Source organism: Geotrypetes seraphini, chromosome 2, assembly GCF_902459505.1.
Source record: "Geotrypetes seraphini chromosome 2, aGeoSer1.1, whole genome shotgun sequence".
NCBI lineage: Eukaryota > Metazoa > Chordata > Amphibia > Gymnophiona > Dermophiidae > Geotrypetes > Geotrypetes seraphini.
In genome coordinates, this window is record NC_047085.1 from 121274860 (window position 1) to 121299914 (window position 25055).

General features: G+C 43.1%; 1 protein-coding gene across 11 annotated transcripts in view; it reads left to right on the forward strand.

The window, feature by feature from the left end:
• The window catches only part of ST18 (ST18 C2H2C-type zinc finger transcription factor), a 684113-nt gene that overhangs the window by 601511 nt on the left and 57547 nt on the right, over positions 1–25055 (forward strand). For all 11 annotated transcript variants that reach the window (XR_004538340.1, XM_033933682.1, XM_033933686.1 and 8 more), the window contains 4 exons: positions 10069–10131; positions 11145–11213; positions 13224–13286; positions 13369–13449. Coding sequence is in view for 10 of the 11 variants with exons in the window: in XM_033933682.1 (XP_033789573.1) it covers positions 10069–10131; positions 11145–11213; positions 13224–13286; positions 13369–13449 (276 nt within the window). In the remaining variant the exon portion in view is untranslated. The remainder of the gene's footprint in view (positions 1–10068; positions 10132–11144; positions 11214–13223; positions 13287–13368; positions 13450–25055) is intronic.

Here is a 25055-nt window from a genome sequence, read left to right on the forward strand (position 1 = left end):
GTCACTATCCCGTGGAGTGCCGCTTTGTATCTCCACAAGGGTGCTTGTGGAGATACAAAGCCTATATGGTTGTAGAGTGCATTACAAAGAGCATCCAGTGTAGACATAGGTACAATGAGCGAGGTGATTAAATCCCTCACAAAGGAAATGGTTGATCAAGTTCACTGCAGGACAAAGTGGTACAAGTTTTCTTAGGCAATGCAATGGCGATAGCGTATGTCGATTGGCAGGGAGGCACCAAGAGTGCTCCAGTACACTTGGAGGTTCAAATGCTGTTTCAGTGGGCAGAGGTCCATTTTTTGGCTCTCTCGGCGACACATGTAGCAGGAGTGGCCAATGTGCCAGTGGATTTTCTCAGACGCTAGACTATGGAGAATGGACTCTATCTCAAGAAGCATTTGACAGCATTGTGGGCCTTTGGAAGCACCCTACGTTCAATCTGATGGCATCATCAGCCAACAAGAAAGCAGCTTGTTTTTTCTGCCAGAGATAGGAGCCAGGAAGCACCAACTTGACACCCTGTGCAGCCATGGCTACGGGCAAGGCTTCTGTATGTGTTCCTTCCATGGCCCATGATAGGCAGAGTCATGTGCCCAAGGCCCCGCCCCCAGGAGGGACCTAAGGCTCCCGGGCCTATTCTGATTGGCCCAGGCGCCTTAGGCCCCACCAGTAGGCGGAGCTTTGGGACGGATGGGCCAATCCGGCCTCATTCCGTCGTTGGCTGCCTGCCGGACAGGCGGGTTTGGCTCCCGTCTGTCCGGCCAACTACACAAAGGTATGGGGAAGGGGGGTGGGGGTGTCGTGGGGGTCGGCCAGAGGGGCGGTCGGAGGTTCTTGGGGGGGGCGGTCGTTGGGGGGAGGGGGGTTTGCGTCGAGGGCAGGAGGGCCTGGGATCCCTCCTGCCCGTAATGTAGTGTGGGGTGGGGGTAGGAGGTCGCCGTGGCCAGGAGGGTTTGGGCTCCCTCCTGGCCCGAACAACTAGCGGGGGGGGGGGTCGCCAGGGCCAGGAGCACTTGGGCTCCCTCCTGGCCCGATATTGTCGGGGAGTTGGGGAGTCGGCGGGGCAAGAGGGCTTGGGCTCCCTTTTGCCCCGATCGTGTCAGGGAGTCGGGGGGGGGGCAAGAGGGCTTGAGCTCCCTCTTGCCCCGATCATGTCGGGGGTGCCGCAGTTGGCTGGGGCAAGAGGGCTTGAGCTCCCTCTTACCCCGATCGTATCGGGGAGTCGGGACCGCCAAGAGGAAGCAGCAGGACACCGGTAGGAGCTTCTACATGATGGGGGGGTCGGGAGGCTGTGGGGGTGCGAGCGGTCCTTCAGGGTGGGGGTGCGGGTGGGAGTGCGTGCGAGCGGTCCTTCGGGGTGGGGGTGTGGATGCGTGCGAGCGGTCCTTCGGGGTGGGGGTGCGAGTGGTCCTGCGGGGGGGTTGAATCGGACGTCGGGGGGGCATCAGGCTTTCAGGGTGGGGACAGGACTTCAAGGGGGAGAGGAGAGTCGGGGCGGGCGAAAGGAGAGTCGGGGTGGCCAGAGGAGAGTCGGGGCGGGCGAAAGGAGAGTCGGGCAGCATGCGCGGTATACGGGTGTGTGCGGTATATAAAAATTTCTGTACATAAATGTGTGTTTTTCGCGTGCTATACCCGTGTGCACGTTTTACACGGGTGCGCGTTATCTACGTGAAAATACGGTAGATACTTATCTTGATAATCTTCTTTCCAGGAGATAGGCAAATCATTCTTGACCCTCCCCTAACATAAGAACATAAGAATAGGCTTACTGGGTCAGACCAATGGTCCATCAAGCCCAGTAGCCCGTTCTCTCGGTGGCCAATCCATTAGCCTGTTTGCTGTCTCAGACATGTCAGTATCACTGGATATCTTGTTCCTTTCCTCATCTAGCAAGGAGCAAGGGTCAAGGATAAGGGAGATCACTTCTTTTTTGAAGAGACCATGGGGGATATATTTCAGAACTCCAAGACTGTTAGTGCACGTTGCACTCAAGTAGGTGGCTTGTTTGTTCTACCTCGTTATACATTATACATGGTTCATAGTTATTTTGTGTTAAATGTTGTAATATGACCATCTGCCTTGCTACGAACTGAACAATTACAGGACAGCCCAGAGTGAAGTGAGGTGGATCAGAAAATTGTTAAGGAGGCTCTACACTAAATCTCGTGATCAGAGGTACACAACCCATAGGTTCAAGAATGATGTGCCTGTTTACTAGAAAGAATATCAAGGTACGTACCTAATCTTTCCATAGATGAAAGGAAAAAACACAATTTGAAATATCTATATACAAATGCCAGAAGCCTGAAAAATGAGATGGGAGAGTTAGAATATCTAGCACTAAATTAAGAGGAAGAAATTTTATAGGCATCTCAGAGACCTGGAAGGAGGAGGATAATCAGTAGGACTCTATTATTATATTGCAATGATAAAGCGGATCAAATCAGAGGGAGGGGGTGGGTGTTCTTGCTATATCTTAAAGAGGGAATTGAGTCAAACAGAATAAATATTCTACATGAAATAGATAATAGTGTAGAATTCTTAGATAGAAATTCCTTGTGTGAAGGGAGAGTATATTGGTGAGGCTGGGACAGAATGAACAGACAGATAAAGAAATGTTGACAAAAATTAGGAAAAATGGCAAACTGAGTGATTTCAATTACCAAAACTCAAAAAATTGTACTTAAGCACTGATATGGAAGATCAAAGTTGCTGCCAAAACAACACAAAAGAAAAAGAGAAAAAAAATGAGAAAAGGGAAGAAAAAGACCTCAGTTAAATTTCATGGGTCTAAAAAAACTCCACTTCATTGTCTCTTAATCACAAAAATTATCATAAAATTTTACACATATCTTCAACTAGATTCTTACAATAACTTCAGCTTAATCCATTCAATCAGTCATTCCATGTACATTCAAAACATGCTACTTGCATACGCAGAAAAACCTAATCTTATCCTTCATACACCACTGCATGCACAAAATATCAAAATTTATTTCTCAGAAAATCTTATTCTTAGGAAAAAAAATAAAAAACCATTGTGGAATTCCAAACTTAACTGTGTATCTGATCCATTGGGCCCAAATCTTCCCTCGACTCTGGACACCCTCTCTTCACACATGCTCAGCTCGGTGTATACCCAACAGTGATTCTCCATTTTGTCAATGGCTGCATCAGGTGTTGGCAAATGGTGAAGGCTGTTTTACGGAACTTAATGTTGAACGAGAGCCAAGTAAACAGGCATTTGGAGATGCAGATCTTCCATAAGAGCCATAGAAGACACAGGGCTACGGAAGGACTACATTTTATCCTCTTGTTTATGTAAAAAGACATCAACAAACTTGGAAAACGGTTCCAAGACTGGCCCTGTAGTAGAAACTATAGGTCGGCACAGGGGTTCTAATAAATATTTGTGAATCATAGGGCTGAAATAAATCTTAGGAGTCCTTGGATGTTCTTCTACTAAGAATCTTCCTTCTCTTGCAGTCAATATACTTGCTTTTAAAGCTGGACCAATTAAATCCTTAATATTCTTGAGCAATCTTTTTGTTGGATTTTCATTCAACTTTAAATATTCTTTATCATTCTTTAACTGTCAGAATGCTATCATGTTATACTGATGTCTAGACAGGACCGTTGTAGCATTTCCCTTATCTGCTTTCAAAATGTAATCAAATGGTCATTCTTTCTCAAAAAATTAAGAACTCTACCCTCATTTCTTGAAATATATTGAGCCCTATATTGTCCCTTTTCTAGATTTTCTAACATCTTCAAATCCTGCAGAACCTTTATATGTCACTTATGTTTGAATTCATTGGTGGTAGGGGGACCATGATGATTTGGGCTGACATATTGAATTATCACATATTGCATCTCTCCGTTCACCTCTTGCACCCCATGTCCAACAATTCTTCCTTTCTCCTCTCTCCTCCCATGTGCAACAGCTTTCCATACCTCCTATCACCCTGTACATCAGCTTTCCATTCCTCCCTCCCATTCCCCTTAAAAAGTAGTTTTCAATCCCTTCCTGGAAGTGAAAACGGAAAACTGACAGGGTTAACGGTCAGTCTAGAAGAGGTATGCAGGCAGATTGATAGGCTTAAGAGCGATAAATCCCTGGACTGGATGACATCCATCCGAGGGTCATCAAGGAACTGAAAGGGACCATAGCTGAACTGCTTCAACTAATAGCCAATCTGTCGATCAAAATGGGAAAGATTCCAGAGGACTGGAAGGTGGTGAATGTTACGCTGATCTTCAAAAAAGGTTCGAGGGGAGACCCGGGAAACTACAGACCTGTGAGTCTGACTTTGGTACCGGGAAAGATGGTAGAGGCGCTGATAAAGGACCGCATCATTGATCACCTTGATGGACATGGTCTGATGAGGACCAGCTAGCATGGTTTCAGCAAAGGCAGATCTTGATTGACAAACTTGCTGCACTTCTTCAAGGGAATAAACAGTGTAACCGGCGCTAGATCCTAGCAACGGGACTCCTCAGTGCCCCTAGTGGTTACAGCTAAAACTGCACCTGAGTGTGACCCAGTATAGAGTCACCCTGTAGACTCTGTATTAATCTGAGTAAAACTAAAAACAGAACCAATGTACAAAGTCCCAGGTTCGGTTTCTAAAGAAAATTTAATGTCAGAATGAGAAAATCCAAAAACTTTCAAAACAACACAAAAGAAAAACTCCAAAGGGAAAACTCTGGGAGAGTTCAGGATTTCTCCTCACAACTGCCAATAATCTTCTCTGTGCTTTTACCTTCCACAGAGCTGTTGGCAATAAGGCATTCAAAGCATGCTCCTAGCAGGTTTCAAGAAAGTTCAGTTCTTTGCTATGATGCACCAAGCACTCAAACAGTCTTACACAGCAAAGCCTCCAGCTTATCTTTTAGCACTGCTGGGTCTAGGGGAGTGCTTCAAGTTTGCCTGACAAAAGCTCAAAAAAACAGCTTACAAAATCCCTCCCAGTTGTTGGCAAACTTCTCCCTGCAAAAGCACTCCTAACTTCTTAACAAAATGTGCAGAGAATCAAAATAGCAAAACAATCCCACAGTTTAAGCAGTCAATGAAAGTGGCTAGAAAACAAAACAACCTCAGCCAACAATAGCAACAACAACAAAAAAAACCCTCACAGTTCTCTTTGCTCAGTCCTTGCAAATGGTTGCTAAGCCTACTTCCATCAGCTCAGGGGCTGCACATAAATCCTCAGGGATCAGCTCTCCTTGCAGCTCCATTGGCATCTCCTGGTCTGCTTCCAGCAACTCAGAAGTGGGTTCAGGCTCTTCCACTTCCATTGGATCAAGGTATTACCTAGGCTTGAGCTAGGAAGCTCTTCTATAGGGAGAGACCTGAGCTTCCTCCCTAACCTGCCTACCAGCTTGTTCAGATCTACTGGCTATTCAAGAAGGGAGCCACGCCCTGCTCAAACTGAGCCTGCTCTCACCTGGGCTTCTTTCTGGTTCCCCCTGTGGATACTAGGGTAATAGCCTTCCTCACTATTCCTGAAAGAAGGTTTAAAACCTATGTCCCTAGCCCTGCTGTGTGAATGGTAGTGATTGTGCAAGGCCTCCTCTTCCCCCCATCCTGGGTCGGTAGCATCCTCAAGCGGGTCAGATTGGTACTGGGAACTGGCCTTAGCAATCCCCTTTCTGGGCTTCTTGTCACCCTTTCTTCCAGCTTTCACCAGGACCTTGGCAGGCTCAGAGCCTGACTGGTCACAACAGGCAGATAGACAAGGGCAACCCGGTCGACATTGTATATCTGGACTTTCAAATGGCGTTGGACAAGGTTCCGCATGAACAACTACTTCAGAAAATTGCGAGCCATGGAATCGAGGGTGAAATACTCACGTGAATTAAAAACTGGCTGGAGCATAGGAAACAGAGAGTGGGGGTAAATGGACAATACTCGGACTGGAAGAGCATCACCAGTGGAGTGCCGCAGGATTCGGTGCTTGGACCCATGCTCTTCAACATCTTTATAAACGATCTGGACATAGGTACAACGAGCGAGGTGATTAAATTTGCAAATGATACAAAGTTATTCAGAGTAGTGAAGACACAGGGGGACTGCGAAGATCTGCAACATGACATAATCAGGCTCAAGGAATGGGCATCAACATGGCAGAGGTTCAACATGGATAAGTGTAAAGTGATGCATGTCGGTAACAAAAATCACATGCACGAATACAGGATGTTCGGGGCGGTACTTGGAGAGACCTCCCAGGAAAGAGACGGGAGTTCTGATTGAGAAGTCGATGAAGCTGTCCATGCAGTGTGCGGCAGCGGCGAAAAGAATGCTAGGAATGATAAAGATGGGGATCACGAACAGATCGGAGAAGGTTATCATGCCGCTGTACCGGGCCATGGTGCGCCCTCACCTGGAGTACTGCGTACACTGGTCGCCGTACATGAAGAAGGATATGTTATTACTTGAAAGGATCCAGAGAAGAGTGACTAAGATGGTTAACGGGGTGGAGGAGCTGCCATACAGCGAAGGATTAGAGAAACTGGGCCTCTTCTCCCTCAAACAGAGGAGATTGAGAGGTGACATGATCGAAACATTTAAGGTACTGAAGGAGATAAACTTATTAGATAAGGACAGGTTGTTCACCCTCTCCAAGGTAGGGAGAACAAGAGGGATAGTTCTTCTTCACCCAGAGAGTAGTGAAAAACTGGAACGCTCTTCCAGAGTCTGTCATAGGGGAAAGCATCCTCCAGGGATTCAAGACAAAGTTAGACAAGTTGCTGCTGAACCAGAACGTACGCAGGTAAGGCTAAACTCAGTTAGGGCACTGGTCTTTGACCAAAGGGCCGCCGCGTGAGCAGACTACTGGGCATGATGGACCACTGGTCTGACCCAGCAGCGGCAATTCTTATGTTCCTCCCTCCCATCCCCCTGAGTAGCAGCTTTCCATCCCTCCCATCCACTTGTGCAGCAACCTTCCATCCCTGTCTCCCTGTGCAACACTTTCTGATCAACCCCCCCCCCCCCCCCCATTGTGAGACCTCAGTTTTTGGGCTTCCCAAAGCAGCAGCAGAGGTGAACAGGCTGCTCACGGCTTGCCTGCCAGAGTTTCCCTCTGCTGCGTTAGTGATGTCATCAGTGATGCAGCAGGGCAGGCAAGGAGCAGCCTGTTCAAAGCAGTTCTTGTGCCCACTGGACACCGCTGTTGCTGATGCCACTTTAGGAGGCCCTGAAGTATTGTCAGGACTCACTGAATTGGTGAGTCTGATTTTTCCAGCAAACAAATCAATTCACCAAAGTGAATTGGTGAATTAATTTGAATCGGTGAATCGGGCAGCACTAGTCTCCACTTTTGTGAAGAGGGCCTACTTCTGCTCTTTTACATCTACAGTTCTAAGGCTACACACCCTCATAGGATATGCATCTCTCTTCCTTGGTCACAGCTCAGTCTTATCTTGGGAGCCAGAAATTTAGGGAACCAATACCTTCTCTTCTGGGAGTGCTTTCCTTTTCTTGCCCTGAAATCTGGGTGATTTTCCAGGAGCCAAACTCAACAAGGCCTTGGACTGTGGGACGCAGGTCTGCATTTGTTACCAGAAGGCAGATAAAGTCATTGGAGCCTTAAACTCCTCCCCTGGGCACATTCCAGTTGAGTTCCCAGCTAGAACAATCTTATCAGACTGATATTCAGCCACAAAAGACAACTGTTTTTTTTTTTTTGGGGGGGGGGTTTGGGGGGGGGGGTTACCACCAGCAATGGCGGTTAAATATATTCTGGATATTAAGTGCTGGTATCCAGCTTACAGTCAACACTGAAGACCTAAATAGAGGAGTGGAGTTTGGGGGCAGCATATATATATACATGTAGATTATAAAAGTTGATAATCTATATGCATATTCAAAAATTACAGGGTCAGGGCAATGTAGGCACAATCTCTTAGACTTACACTAATATTTTAGAAACACGAGTAGGCACCTTTTTGAATTTATAAAATTGACTTCAAAGAAAGAGAAGGAGTGCAAATAAGGTAGAAGAAGGGGTTGAAACCTGCAAGAAGAGGAAAATGGAAGTCTGACATTACCAACATGGCTAACTGGATGAGGTATATGAGAGAAAAAAGTAATCTCTATGACAGAGGGCTACAAATGAAGCAGAGTCAGGGAAAAAGTAAAGTTTCAGTTAATCAAATAGATGGAGAGTATGAGAGAAAAGAGGTTCTGAATGTAGGTAAGCTTGTAAAAGACAGAGTGGAGATTCCACAGGGCACATGAGAGAGAAGAAGGTAGAAGAAGAATGTTATTGGAGATGTTGAGGTTTGATCTGAACCAGTGGAATGAGAGTTGATTTGGAGGGCTAGGATTGGATTGATATCCACAACAGAGAAAGAGAAAAGATAAGGAGCTAGAGAGTACGGAGAAAGTAAGGAAGATGAAATATGTTCCGACAGAACGGAGAAGGCTGAATGAAAGGAAGAAAACACTGATACTCAAGTGCTTGAAGAGAAGATAGAAGACAAAATAGTTGGTAAGGTAATGAAAATAGAAAATTATCTTAAGGTAGGACTACTCATATGACAGATTACAGTCCACAGTCTGGACCATGGAGCCTTCCAATGTGGACTGTCAGGGTGCCAAGTTTATGGCATTAATCCAGCTCCAGCCCCTTGCCTCCTCCAGGCAAGGATCTGACATTGTTCCAGCTCCCAACTACAGGAAGATGCATCAGAGAGGCTCTGCTGGTTAGAGAGGCAGCTTTCAGTGCTCTCTTTGTTGAAAATTACTGCAATGGCCACAAATCTGGACTTGGAGGATGAGGTGTATGGTGTCAGCATCTATGAGACAAACATGGGTTGTTGTTTTTTTTTTTTAATTACATAGAGCATTTTGGACCCCAGTTCATTTACAGAAATTAGATAGTTCAAAATCTAATAGATGCTGGCATTGTCTTCTTGAAGCTGGGACTTTGGATCATTTACTATAATCCAAGTGAATCCAAGTGGGATCAAGTGGGATCATTTACTATAATCCAAGTGGGATCAAGTGAACAAAATATTAGAAAATCCAGTGGCTTTGACATACGATATCATTCTGTTCGGTACGTTAATGAAAGCTAAAAGTTAAATATCAGCTCAAAATAATAAACTTCTCTTTATAATGACAGGGGTTGCCATTCAGCTCATTTTGAAGAATTGGAAGAACTAGGATAGATTAAATTACACTTTCTGGTGGCAATCTCTCTGTTATACTTTTAAAATGGAACGTTCGATGGCCGTACAACAGGGGCGGGATAAGAAATTTATGGATGTTTGGGAACCATTGACTAAGTTCTGTAAGGAATGATAACTGATTTTATTCTATTGACCCTTAAGCATACACATCCAGGGTAGGTGGGAGGGTTTTGTATTGGAATTTCATTCGGGGAATATATGGATGGTTTCCTGTAGGTATGTACTTTTTATGATTATTTGGTGGGGGAATAGTTGTGCATTAATGTCTATAAGTTTAATGTACATTTTGTGTAATATTATGTATATTGAAATTGTTTGTTTGCACAATGGTAGTTGGGAAATTTAATATAGATTAAAAAAAAAGAAAAAGAAAATCACTGCAGTGTGTGCAGGACCAATGGGGTGGGCAGGAATTGGAGTAATGCTGGACACAGGCATGGGAAGGGGACAGGAAGGAAGAGATACCAAAATAGCTGGTGGAGGGGTAAAAAGGAAAGATGAAGGTCTTGGCAGAAAGAGCAGAGGGAAGAGAGACCTGGAGCAAAGGGAAGGGAGAAGATGCTGGACAGAAGGGAGGGGAGAAGAGATAAAGAGACTGGATCGGAGAAAGAGAGAGAGATGGCTTTTTAGCTCAACTGTCAACTCATGTTGCTGATTAATTACAGTGTAGTTGTTTTGATTTTTTTTATGGTATGTTAATGTGATTTATTGTAAACCATCCTGAGCCTGTATAGATGGCTAAATATGTTTAAAGATACAAATAAACAACTACTATATATATATATATACACACACACAAATATATAGGCCTACAACTTAGGTGATCTCTTTAGTTTTATTAGCTTTAATTTTAGCTTTATTTTGATACAGATGTCCAACCCCAGGATGTGATGGCAGTGGTCATGTAACAGGAAACTATGCTTCACATCGAAGGTAAGCAAAGACAGGAAGCCACAACTATGCTAATGGCCTAATATTTCTTCGCCTTGCACTTATTTTGCAGCCCTGCAAGGAGGAGGTAAAGTGATCTTTTAGTTTTCCATCTTAAATTTCAGCACACAGATACTTGTAGGTATGAACTACTTTTACTTGCATTCTTTTTTTTTTTTTTTTTTAAGCAAAGTTGACTGCATATACTTTCAGAATTCTTATCTTGATCCTGCACTCAAATCAAACACAAAACTAGATCACTGCACTGCATGAATAGTAAACCTTTTTCTTCAGTGTGGAGGTTTATTTTTGTTTTCATGTTCTGAAACCAAAAGCAGGGAAGAGCAGATAGCATAGCCAGTTTTAAGAAAGGTTTGGACAGTTTCCTGGAGGATAAGTCCATAGTCTGTTTTTGAGAAAGACATGGGGGAGGCCACTGCTTGCCCTGGATCAGTAGCATGGAATACTGCTACTCCTTGGGTTTTGGCCAGGTACTAGTGACCCAGTAAGACTATTCTTATTTTCTTATGAAGAAAGTGGGTGTTCTGTATTAAGTTTTTGTAGAAAAGTATTTTTATAAACACTTTGTCCACATTCAAAATGTGACAAATTTTCAACCATAACTGTAACCTAAATGAACGTTGCAAAGATAAAAAAGCTTCTCTTTCCTGTAACAAGAGATAAACTTCTAAGTGTGTTCTTTCTCTGCATCTGTATGATTTATGATTGTTGTTTTTAATTGTGTATGTGCTGACTGTAACCTCTTGTATTGGATGTGAGTAAATTATGTATATTAGAAGATTATGTATTTCTTGTATGAAAGATACCTTTTCATTAGAGGACAAAGAGTGGATAAGACCACAGCAAAAGACAATCCTGGATTGTGACTAACTGAGCAAATACAAGCCCTTATCAAACTAATGAGTATTATAACTCATCTTTCTTAGGCTTGGCCTGTCAGGGGTGCTTGTTGGTCATACCACTGCATATTTAATGCATTTGACTTTATCTTTTAGTGTTTCTGGCTGTCCACTTGCTGACAAAACACTGAAATCTCTCATGGCTGCAAACTCTCAGGAGCTTAAGTAAGTGCTGTTTTTTTTTAAACCAGGGGCTGCTGAAAAGTTCTCAGCCCAACCAAGAAGAGAATGATGTGGACCCATGAAACTTATTAGTTATTCCACACTCTTCTTGACACTTTTCATTTCAATGATATGAAATGAAAGTGTCAAGAAAAATGTGGAATAACTTGTAAGTTTCATGGCTCCACATCATTCTCTTCTTGGCTGAGCTAACTTTTCAGCAGCCCCTCATATGACCAGGATAGTCAGATTTTACAATTTACCTATTTAAAACATGAAAATGCCAAATTTTCATCGTTTCTTTCTTATAATGTCATAAAAAGCATTATCATGTTGGTGTCACAGTGCCTGCTAATTCATGTGCCGACTGCATACCTATTAAGGAGTGGGAAGTGGGCAGTTTATGGGAAGGAAATAAGGCAGAAATGGGCATGGAGTGTGCATCATTGTGCACAGTAAGTTACCACACCTTGACACTGCTGCAGATAGCACAGATACACCTACTGCCTCCTAAATAGGAGACAATAAGGGGTGAATTCAATAAATGGTGCTGAAATTAGGCAAAAACAAAGCGTGGATATGTCCTAGTAAGATTGGTGAACACTATTTATTACATGAAAGTCCTTTATTCATCAAGTATGTGGTTCAAACTCAATGACTCGACATGTATATGTTTCGGCCTCAACCGGCCTATCTCAGGAGTCTTAAGAATCTTATGGATGAACAAACACCCACAAACACATGAACTTCTGGTGTAATGATAAATATACTGATTTCTTTGGGGAGTAATGATTTCTGTCCTCTGAATCCTTGGTTGCACAGGTCTGCTTCTTTCAGAGGTTTCAGGTATCATTAGTCTGACATCTCTGCTGAAACCTTTCCACCTTGGGAGGCTCTGCTGGTAGTGAAACTACCAACGGCATAGTTTTCAGCTTCTCAGATAAGCACAAGCCTCCAGTGGCATAACAAGCCTATGTACCATGACTGGAAAAATAAGGTCATAGTAGCATAGTATATGACAGCAGATAAAGACCTTCATGGTCTATCCAGTCTGCCCAACAGTCACATTCATTATCAAGTCAATGTTGAACTAACAATGCAGTATACATTTTACTTGCTAAGTTCCACTATATGATGTCTTCCCCTCCCCCCAAAATAGGCAGGACCTGTACTCAGATGATAAGAATGTGATATAAGATACGCGTACTGCTCCTGATCCATCTTGTTGCATATGGACACAGACCTTAGAAGTCTGTCCGGCATCAGTTATACTGCCCCACTGCTGGCGTTGCCATCAAAGTTTACTCCAGCCTGTCCTGATCTGTCTTGTCATATACTGAACACGGTCCGTATAAGTCCATCCAACATCAGCCTTGCTTTCCTGCCGCTGGAGGCTTCGATTTAGGCACCGCTCCTGTGTATCATAATTGAAGTTATAAGATGATCTGTTGAGTTTTGTGTCAATACTATCCTCTTTCTATTTAAGGATCATTTTTGAACTCTGTCACTGTTTTTGCCTCAAAAATGTGTGGGATAGATACAAAGGATCCTTAACTAGAAAGAGGATAGTATGCGCAACTAGTGCAAATTAACATCACACAAATGTAAGCCAATTAATTCCAATTAACAGCCAGTTATTTAAGTTGCACATGCCTAATTTCATAGAATTAGAGGGTAAGTTTATCATACTATCTATCACTACAGTAACTGTATGATAAAGGATTTTACTGTGCAATAACTGTATGGGAATGCCCCCCAAAGTTACAGCACTTGCTTTCCACATAGCACCAGTAAAATTTAAACACTAACCACACAGCTGCATATTAATTTTTAGTCTTTATGTCAAAATAAATAAAGATCATGGGACCTACTAAAATGCATGATTCCTGCTTCTGCACAGCATGAAAGGTCTGACAATATCTCTACCTTCTGTACCACAACAGACTTTTTATGGATCAGGCAAACTAATTTAGTAGGATTTGTTTACCAATTGATGTAATTTCTTTGCATTAGGTGCCCCACACCTGGCTGTGATGGCTCTGGTCATGTGACTGGAAACTATGCTTCACATAGAAGGTAAGATTAGCCTTCCTGGTGTGGAGGTTGGGATAACAAAAAGAACTTCAATAATTTTCCCATGGTATTCCATTCCTTTCAGTTTGTCAGGTTGTCCTCGTGCCAGGAAAAGTGGTGTCAAAATGACCCCTACTAAAGAAGAAAAAGAAGACTCTGACCTCAAGTAAGTGCAAAAGTGAGGACTCGTAATAACTAAAACCAAGATGGCATGACACTTTTTAATGTGTTAGTTCCATGTTGGCAGAGAGGCTATTGCCGCTATACAAAGTACAGTAGTACCTTTCTCGCAAGCATTCATTGTCAGATGACTTAGAAAGAACACCATGATTCTTCATTGTATTCATAGCAGTAGCAAGCTTACTTAAGTTGTATGTGTACTTTAAAGGATCAAAGAGGTCACTGATTAGTTCTTAAGAATATATGAATTGCTACTACAAAGGGTTAAATCAAAAGGTCCAACATGCCTAATCATTTTTACCAACAATGACTAAGTAGATAGATTCAATACTGCTTATCCCTAGGGATAAGCAGTGGCTTTCCTCAGGTCTACCTTGATAAATGTTTATGAACTTTTCCTCCAGAAACCTGTCCAAACCTTTTTTTTTTAATCAGTTACAAGTTCCAGCACCTAACTATGCATTGATTTCTCATACTTATTTTCAATGTATTACTCAGTAGCCTCATGGTGTGTCCAGTCAATTCACATTATTCCATTCTACTCCACTCAGAATTTTATGGACCTCTATCATAGCTCCCCTCAGCTCTCTCTTCTCCAAACTGAAAAGCCTTAACTTCTTTAGCCTTTTCTTATATGAGAGCTATTTTACCCCATTTGTCATTTTGGTATCCTCTGTAACTTTTCTATTCTGCTATATCTTTGGTGAGCTGCGGCAATCAGATTTGCACAAAGTGCACAAGGAAGAGATCAAACCGGCTATGTCATTCAAAGCCCAAATGATGAAGTTATGACTGTCTTATTTTGGTCACACCATCAGAAGAGAGAGATCACTGGAGAAGGACATCATGTTTGGGAAGATTGAAGGAACCAGGCAAAGAGGGCAACCTATAATCAGATGACCGGACACACTGAAAACAACTATGGGGATGACACTGGAAGACCTTTCCGGTCTAGCACAAAACCAATTTCTTTCTAGATCTGCAATTCATCAAGTCGCTAGGACTCAATCATGAGTCAATGGCACCTAACAACAACACAAGGTGCAGTTGTACCATGGAGATAACCAAGGCATTATGATAATCTTTATTTATTTCCAAGTAATTCCTAACATTCTTTTTTTACGGCCGCTGCCTCACACTAAGAAGATTTTAATGTTGTGTCCATGATGATACCTAGATCCTTTTCCTGGGTGGTGGTTCCTAATGTGGAACCTAGCATCATGTACTGTAGCTATAGAGACTATTCTTCCCAATGTGCATTACTTTGCATTTGGCCACATTAAATTTCATCTGCCAGTCTTCCAGTGTCATAAGATCTTCTAGCAATTTTGCATTTAATTTAACAACTTTGAATCATTTTATATCATCTTCAAATTTATGAATTCACTTGTTCATATTTTCAGATCATTTATACATATGTTAAAAAGCACCAGTCCCAGTACAGATCCTCCACTGAGAAAGTTGGTCATTTTCATCCTACTCTCTTTCTCTGTCTTTTAACCAGTTCCCAATCCATAACCTCCTATCCCATGAATTTTTAATTTCATCAGGAGTCTCTTATTAGAGACTGTGAACCTCTTTCTGAAAAATCCATATACACTATGGGGCTCATAATTGAAACGGAAATACATCTAAAAACCGGCCTAAATCGGCACATAAACGATCAGTGAGATAAGTTGCCCAAGTGCCGATAATCGAACCGGGTTTTAGATGTATCTAAAAATGACTTAGGCCTTCACAGTGCTGCAGTACACCCAGAGCTAAAAGGGGTGTTTTAGGAGGAGTGGTGAGGGCGGGATTTGGGCGGGTCTTAGGCCGTCCTAGACTTAGTAGTACAGCATGTATAACTGAAAGTTTTACAACACTGCCTAGACGGAACTTGGACATTGTGTCTTAGGTCCATCTAAAACCAGGTCTAAGTCACAAGAAGGTATCCAAAGTAACCAGATAACCACTGTAGGGACAAAGAACAGACCCCTGCACACTCCCCCGGTGATCACAGACACCCCCCTCCCCCCACTGCCATAAAATTCATAATAACAACTTTACATATCTTCCTCCAGAACATCAGCACCTAGCAGCCTGGCATAGGAAAGCCTAGTAGAGCTGCAAAGAGGTGGCTTAAGTGGTCTGGGGGGTGGGCTAGTAAACCATGGAGAGGAGGACCCAGGCCCATAAGCCACTCTAACCACTGCATGCATGGTGAAACATATGCACCCTCCCCCCAAAAAAAACAACCCCAAACCTTATGTACTGCCATATAAGTGGCACCTGCAGCTATAAGGGCTATTGGGGTGGTAGACAGGTGGGTCTAGTCGGTTCTGGGGGTGTTTGGGGGGGCTCACCATGACCTATAAGGTTGTGGTAAGATGTGTATGTGGCACCCTTTTTGTGAAGTTCACAGCAGTGCTCTGTAAGGTACCCCCACTATTCTGGTGCAATGTTTGGATGTCCAGTCCATCACTTTGCTGACTCCGCCCATGTACAAAAGGTCTTTTTCTAGGCGTTTGTGACCTGGATGAATTTTTGGGCGAAAATGGGGTATAAAGATGGACGACTTAGCAATCTAGACGATCAGACGGCTGGATGCACAGTTAGACGATTTTCAGAAAAAAATATATGTTGGACGTATTTTTCGAAAATGGACCTTTTCCCCTGTCCGTCTTTGGGCAACTAGTGACTTAGGCCCAAATGGACTTATGATTATGCCCCTCCACAGGGCTTATTTTTGAAAAAGAAAAACATCGCTAAATGGGCAGATGGACGTTGTTCTTGCCAAATCCTTCCAATTCGCTATTATTGAAACACATTTTCTAGATGGATTTCTATAGTGATTGCCTGCAGTGCATCTAAATCTGAAGGGGGGAATGTTGGAGGTGTGATTTGGGCAGGACTTGGGCAATCTTATCATTTGGATGTTTTTCTGCAATAATCGAACATTTTAGAAAATATCCAGAACATAATTAGGAAGTTTGGGGCTAGACCTATTTTAACAACAAATAAGTGCCAAAATGGTGCCCAAACTGACCAGATGACCACTAGAGGGTTGAAGGCATGACCCCACACTCTCCCTCAGTGATCACTGAACCCCTCCCATCCCCAAAGATGTGAATGAAACAGTACATACCTGCCTGTATAATAGCTTCAGATGTTATGGGCAGTCCTTTTAGAACAGTAAGCAGGATACTGGAGTAGCCTAATTGTCGGTGGAGTGGACTATAGAGATGGAGACTGAGGCCAATATCTCGTTCTAACTAGTAAACTTGTGGTGGAAGATGCGAGTTCTCCATAACCTACTGTACCTACACATAGGTGATACCTACAGGCATAGTGGCTACTGGTGTATGATATACAGTTGGGTCCAGTAGGTTTTGGAAGGCTTACCATATACTATAAAGGAGTTATGATGAGATGTGTACCTGGGTCTTTTTATATGAAGATCACTGCAGTGGCACCTAGGGTTGCACCACTGTTCTGCTTTGATGTCAAAAATGGTTCAAAACGAGAGATGCACTGAGGGCAAGCACATCTAAGAAATAGCCACTTTCAAAACAAAAAGATAAGACATTTTTCTATTTTGAAAATGGTCATGTTCATTACTGGATTATTGTGCATGTTCCGCAGAATATACAAACTTGGATTTGGATGTCATATCAAAAATGCCCCTCCTTAATCTACTTGTTTAAACCTTTTGAAAAATTATAGCATTTGGATAAAGCAAGATTCCTCATGACTAAATCCATGTTGACTCTGCCCTATTATACCATGACTGTCTATATGTTTAGCAATTTTGTTTCCACTATTGCATTTGGCGTGGACATCAGGCCCACCAGTTTGTTTCCCAGATTACTCCTGAAAACCTTTTAAAAAATGAGATAGTGGCCAATGTAACACCAATCTTCAGGTACCATAGATGATGTTACAAGAAAGACTAAAGAGGTTAGGGTTCTTCAGCTTGGAAAAGAGAAGGTTAAGGGGAGATATGATTGAAGTCTACAAAATCCTAAGTGGTGTGGAATGGGTACAAGTGGATTGTTTTTTTTACTGCACCAAGATTTACAAAGACTAGGGGACACTTGATGAAGTTACAGAATAATACTTTTAAAACCAATAAGAACATAAGAATTGCTGCTGCTGCGTCAGACCAGTGTTCCATCGGGCTCTTCAACATATTTATAAACGACCTGGAAATTGGTACAACGAGTGAGGTGATAAAATCTGCGGACGATACAAAGTTATTCAGAGTAGTGAAGAAGCAGAAGGATTGCGAAGACCTGCAACGTGACATAAACACGCTCGAGAAATGGGCCGTGACAAGGCAAATGAGGTTCAACGTGGATAAGTGTAAGGTGATGCATGTCGGTAGCAAAAATCTTATACACGAATACAGGATGTCAGGTGCAGTACTCGGAGAGACCCCCCCAGGAAAGAGACTTGGGAGTACTGGTCGACAAGTCGATGAAGCCGTCTGCGCAATGCGTGGCGGCGGCAAAAAGGGCGAACAGAATGTTTGGAATGATAAAGATGGGGATCACGAACAGATCGGAGAAGGTTATCATGCCACTGTACCGGGCCATGGTATGGCCCCACCTGGAATACTGCGTCCAGCACTGGTCACCGTACTTGAAGAAGGACACAGTATTACTCGAAAGGGTCCAGAGAAGAGCTACTAAAATGGTTAAAGGGTTGTAGGAGTTGTCGTACAGTGAGAGATTAGAGAAACTGGGCCTCTTCTCCCTTGAAAAGAGGAGACTGAGAGGGACATGATCGAAAATTCAAGATAATGAAGGGAATAGATTTAGTAGATAAAGACAAGTTGTTCACCCTCTCCAAGGTAGGGAGAACGAGAGGGCACTCTCTAAAGTTAAAAGATGATAGATTCCGTACAAACGTAAGAAGTTCATCTTCACCCAGAGAGTGGTGGAAAACTGAACTCTCTTCCGGAAGCTGTTATAGGGGAAAACACCCTCCAGGGATTCAAGACAAAGTTAGATAAGTTCCTGTTGAACTAGAACATACGCAGGTAAGGCTAGACTCATTTAGGACACTGGTCTATGACCTAAGGGCTGCCGCGGAAGCAGACTGCTAGGCACGATGGACCTCTGGTCTGACCCGGCAGTGGCAATTCTTATGTTCTTATGTTTTGTGTCTGCTGTATAATATCAACGTTTTCCCTGGAAGTAGAGCAATGTGATTTATTTATTCATGTTTATTTAAGCAGATTAAATAGTGAAGTTTCATTTAACCTCTTGGATAAAGTAGTGCGATTATTATTATTGTGTTAGTTTACTTTAAAGGATAATAAGAATATAAGAATTGCCATACTGGGACAGACCGAAGGTCCATTAAGCCCAGTATCCTGTTTCCAGCAGGGCCAACCCATGCTCCAAGTACTAGATCCCAAGCAGTAAAACATATATTTTTAAAAAATGTATTTATTTAAAATATTTATTATCCACCTAAAACCTAAGCACCTTACAATAAAAACATCCAAAATCATTAAACAAACATTTACAAAAAAAACCACTCAATTACATCAATAAAAATAACAGAATATCTTTGGGATCAACATAATATACGAGTAGAAATCTTTCTAAATATAGAAAATCTTTACTTCAGTGAAATACATGGACAAAAAAATGAGTTTTTAATAACTTCCTAAATCTCAGCACATTCTCACAAAAATATAAAGCTCCAGGAATACTGTTTCACAGAACTGGACCAGCCACTAAAAAGAAGATTTAATGCTACTTATCCTAGGAATATGCAGTGGATTTCCCCAAGCAATCTCAATAATGGCCTATGGACTTCTCTTTTAGGAAATTATCCAAGCCTTTTTTTAATCCCTACTAAGCTAACTGAATTCACCACATTCTCCAGCAACGAATTCCAGAGTTTAATTACACATTGGGCCTGTTTTACAAAGCCGCGCAGCAACAGCCCTGAAGCCCATAGAGATTTAAAGGGCTTTGCCATGTGGCAGCCGCTAGTGCGGCTTTGTAAAACAGGCCCATTGTGGGAAGAATAGGCCTGTTTTAAATTTACTACTTAGTAATTTCATCGCATGCCCCCTAGTCCTAGTATTTTTGTAAAAAGTGAACAAGCGATTCACAGCTACCCTTTCCACTCTGCTCAGTATTTTATAGATCTCTATCTTATCATTCCTGAGCCAACTCTTCTCCCAGCTGAAAATCCTAGCCACATTAGCCTTTCCTCATAGGGAAATCGTCCTATCCTTTTATCATTTCTGTCACCCTTCTCTGAACCTTTTCTAATTCTGCTATATCTTTTTTTTTAGATATGGCAACCAGAATTGCACACAATATTTGAGGTACCAGCTGTACCATAGAGTGATACAAGGACATTATAACATTTTCATTTTTGTTTTCCATTCCTTTTCTGATAATTCTTAACCTTCTATTTTCTTTCTTAGCTGCCGCCACACATTGAGCTGAGGATTTCAACGTATGCTCAGCGATGACACCTAGATCCTTTTTCTTGGTAGTGACTCCTAATGTGGAACTCTGCATCACGTAGCTATAGTTCGGGATCCTCTTTCCCACATGTATCACTTTACAGTTGCTTTCATAAAACATTATCTGCCATTTTGATGCCCAGTCTTACAAGGTCCTCTTGCAATTTTTCACAATCTTCTTGCGATTTAACAACTTTGATCAACTTTGTGTCATCAGTAAATGCAATTATCTTACTAGTTATTCCCATTGCTAGATCACTGATAAATATGTTAAAAAGCAGCGAACCCAGCACAGACCCAAGAGGAACCCCACTATTTACCCTTCTCCATTGAGAATATTGATCATTTAAATCTACTCTCTGTTTTGTCTTTCAATCAGTTTTTAATCCATAATTGGACATTACCTCCTATCCCATGACTTCATTTCCTCTGAAGTCTTTCATGAAGTACTTTGTCAAATGCCTTTTGAAAATCCAAATACATGATATCAGCTGGTTCACCCCCTCAAAGAATTGCATAGATTGGTGAGGCAAATTTTCCCTTGACTAAATCCAGGTTGGCTTTCTGTCATTAATCCATCTTATGTATATGTTCTGTCATTATGTTCTTTATAATAGTCTCTACCATTTTGCTCGACACTGACATCAGACTCACCAGACTATAATTTCCCAGATCAACTCTGGAACCCTTTTTAAAAATTTGTTCCACGTTGGCCACCCTCTAGTCTTCTGGTATTATGCTGGATTTTAGAGAAAAATTACTAGCAATAGCTCAGCAAGTTCATTTTTCAATTCTATCAGCACTCTGGAATGTATACCATCTGGTCCAGGTGATTTGCTACTGTTCAGTTTGTCAGATTGACCCATTACATATTCTAGAATTATAGAGATTTGTTTGAGTTTCTCAGATATTCTTTTTATAGTTTCAATATTTATTTTTTGGTGTCAGGGAGTGTGATCATGTGATCGGGCCGAGCGGTCAACACTTATCATACATCCACTCCCCAGGCGCTGTTGAAACAAACACAACACTGTTAAACCATATGACAATCTGTTATTCCTCCATGCTCCTGGTCTTTACTGGGTTCTCCCTGGGCTCGATTTTCTGGTCTATCAGGCTGCTTACTAGGTAGTCTTCTGTCAGCTCTCGGTGCCATTTACTGGTTTCTCTGCTGGTCACCACCAGTCCCTCCGTTGGACGCTCTCCAGACTCCCTCAACCTTGGACCTTGGACTCCACTCTTCCTAATTTTTTTGTGGGGCCACCGCTGGTCTTTACACTCTGCAGCCTCTTGAGTCCCCATGAGTCCTGGATACTTCACCAGTCACACCCCCCCCCCCGGACTCCAGGTTCTATCAGGCCCTCTGACTACTCCTTCTTCCAGGCCCTTTCCAGCCAGTCTCTCTCTAAGAGCTCTTCTTAGGGATTCCTTCCAGTCCCCCAGCCGCTCTCTTTGTGAGGACTTTCCCAGTTGCTCACTCCTCAGGCCCCCTTTTGGTTGCCCCCCCCCCCATTGGTCTCCCTCTTTCTCATTCTCCAACATCTCTCTCTCTCACTCGCCCTTCCTTGTGTCATGGATCCAGCATCTTTATTCTCCCTCCATACATGCATTATGTTTTCCCTCCTACCCTCCACTATCATATCCAATATTTATCCCTCTCCCCCCTACACACTATCTCTCTTCCCCACCCCATGTCCAATATTTTCTCCCTTTCTCACTCCTACCCTCTCCATGCATTATCTCTCACTTCCCTCCACATATACAAACTTTATCCCTTTCTCGCCCTTCTTTACCTCTTTCTTGCATCTCTCCCTTGCTCTCTTCCATCCCAGGTCCAGCAATTTTCTCTCTCCTCCCTTGCAGCATCTCTCCTTCCGTCCCCCATCCCACTCTCTCACACCTTTTCCTCTTGCTTCAACAGGTCCCCAGCAGCAGCAACAGCAATTCTGTTACTTCCCATCTGGATTCAGTACTCTAGGTGTTCAATCCCTTCCCGCAATCTAGGAGATGCAGAAATCTAAACACTTTTTCTGAGCATGGGAGAGATTTGCATGCAGATGTCTCTCATGAGTATTCATTATGGATATCCTGAAAACCTGACTGTCTGGGAAACCCCCAGGACAGGTTTGGGAACCACTTGCTTTAGAGGAAAGGCAGAAGAGGGGAGATATAATAGAGACATTTAAATACCTATGTGGCATAAATGCACATGAGTTCATTTGAAAGGAAGCTCTATAATTAGAGGGCATAGGGTGAAGTTTAGAGGTAATAGGCTCAGGAGTAATCTAAGGAAATACTTTTTTACAGAAAGGGTGGTAGATGCATGGAACAGTCTCCTGGAAGAGGTAGTAGAAACAAAGACTGTGTCTGAATTCAAGAAAGCGTGTGATAGGCATATGGGATCTCTTAGAGAGAGGAAGAGATAATGGTTACTGTGGATGGGCAGAGTGGATGGGCCATTTGGCTTTTCTCTGCCATTATGTTTCTATGTTTCTGTCTCTCTTGGTGGCACATATGGCCTGAGTCAACAACGTACAGGCAGACTTCCTCAGTTACCAGGTCATGGATCCAGGAGAATGGTCCCTCTCGCGGAGTCAGCCGCAGATGGACTTGATGGCTTCAGCAAAGAACTTGAAGGTCAGGCGCATCTTCAGTCGAAGAACAGAGTGCGGAAGCTTAGGGTTGGAAGCCTTGGTTCAGCCCTGGCCGGCTCATGAGCTCCTTTATGTGTTCCCTCCATGGCCTCTAGTTGGTTGGGCCATCTTCCAGATAGTGATGCATCCCATCCTTATGATTCTAGTTGCTTCAGACTATCCTCATCATCTATGGTATGCGGATCTCATCTGCATTCAGCAGGACAACAAGCTCAAACTCCCTCTTCATCGCAACCTTTTCAGTCAGGGTCTGCTGCCCATGGAGAACCCACAGCACTTAGATCTTACGGCATGGCTCTTGAGCCCTCAGCCTTCAGTACATGCAGTTTTTCAGATGTGGTCATCTCAACGCTTTTGAAGTCCAAGAAACCCTCTACTATGGCTTCTTATGCCAAGGCCTGGAAGGTTTTCCAACAGTGGTGTGCTAAGGACTGAGTGGAGCCTAAGAGGGCTCCCATTTCATTGGTCCTGGCTTTTCTTCAAACAGGCTTAGATAAGGATTTAGCGCTGGCCTTCCTTAAAGTTCAGGTAGTATGCCTTTTGTGCTTCTGGATGCACAGGGATTCTAGTTTGATTGCTTCTCATCCACCCAGTTTCTGAGGCGGGTGCTTCATTCGCAGCCTCCCTTGTGTCATCCTTTTGTAGAAGCCCCATTTTGAGTCACTAAAGGATGCTACTCTTCTGGAACTGACGATCAAGACTGTCTTTCTGGTCAACATTGTTTTGGCATAACGTATTTCGGAGCCTCAGTTCTCCGTACTGTACCTTCCTTTCTACCAAAGGTTGTTTCCACTTTCCATGCCAGCCAGGAAGTTCATTTGCCTGCATTTCATTCTGCAGGCTGAGAGAGAAAGGATCAGATTTTACACATAATGACCGTCACGAGAGTCTTGCTCCTTTATTTGGTGAAGACTAATGATTTTTGGCTGTCTGATCACCTCTTTGTTCTGACTGCCCCATCTCAGCATGGTAGGCCGGTGTCTAAGACCTTAATCTCCCGTTGGATTCATTTGGCCATTTCCACGACTTATATTGCCTATGGCAAGTGGCCGCCGGTTTCCCTTAAGGCCCACTTGATTAGAAGTGTTGCAGCTTCCTGGGCGGAGTCTTGCATGATTCATCCAGATGAAATTTGCAGGGCAGCTGCTTGGTCCTCTATCCATACCTTTACCCAGTTTTACCGGGTGGATGTCACTTTTGGGACCTCGGTGTTGCAGGCAGGCTCTTCTGTCCCTCCCTGCACACTGCCATTGCTTTGGTACATCACCTAGCGTACTGAATCTAGAAGGGATGTAACAGAATGGAAGATTAGGTTTTCACCTTTGATGATCTTCTTTCTATCAGTCCCTGGAAGATTCAGTATGGCACGCCCTCTCTGTGTAAGCTCAGTTTTTCTGAATCGCCTGCTTTCTTTGGCCTCAGATGGATCCTGTGGGAAGTTCGTTCTCCTCTGTTGCCTTTTGCCTGTTTATTACTTGTTTTCATGTTTTGCAGAGCAGCCCAGAGCAGAAATTGTTTGTTACTAGGGAGGTTCACCCGCCCATGCTCCCTTATTTTGGCATAGATTTGTTCTGGTATGTTGCTTGGCTTTGAGACTGAACTATAGGGGGCTCTAACTCTCTCTTTAAGATAGGAGACGCATATGCTCAGAAAAGTGTTTGGATTCTCAGCTCCCGGATTGTGGGAAGGGATTGAACGTCTAGCATACTGAATCCTCCAGGGACTAACAAAAAGAAGAAGGTGAAAGCCTAATCTTCCATTCCAACACACTGCCTTCCACTGGCCTGGAAGCCTCCCCTCTGCCGCTCCCAACAACGCAGAAAAACAGAAAGCTGCAGCAGAGGGGAGGCTTCCGAGTCAGCAGCAGGCAGCGTATGGGAATCGCTGCCTGCCAGGAACCCATTGAAGAAAATGATTAGGACTGCTGGAGCCCATTATGTTCGCTCCATGCCAGCACTGTCAAGGTGCACTGTTGCTGGTTGGGCTTGAACCCAAACTAGGTGAGCCCAGTCCACCTGTGACTATACCCCTGGTTATACAACCCAAAGTGAAAAGTCAGTTAGTATAGGGGAATTCACCTCCCCCACTACCCCACCAACAAGTAATGAGGGACCCAGTAATCTTCATAATGCCCCATGTACATATTACAAAGGATTATATGTTCTGGAACACTCCTCTCCTCCCTCCATCACCATCCAAAGGCCTTGACTGGGGAACAAAGATCAGATAGCTGAATGTAAGACTGATTGGTGTCATCACTGGCTCCTGGACCTTACAGGGAAGAACATTGCTATAAGCAAATCATTCATTAGAATTTTAGTTACCTACACAAAAAAGAAATGGGGTTTTTTCTAAAAAGTGATTAAAGTATCTACTAACTTTACAACAATGATAATAGCCATCTTCGGTATTTAATATTCTATCATTCCCACTTTGTATACATTAATTAGCAATGCTGTAAAT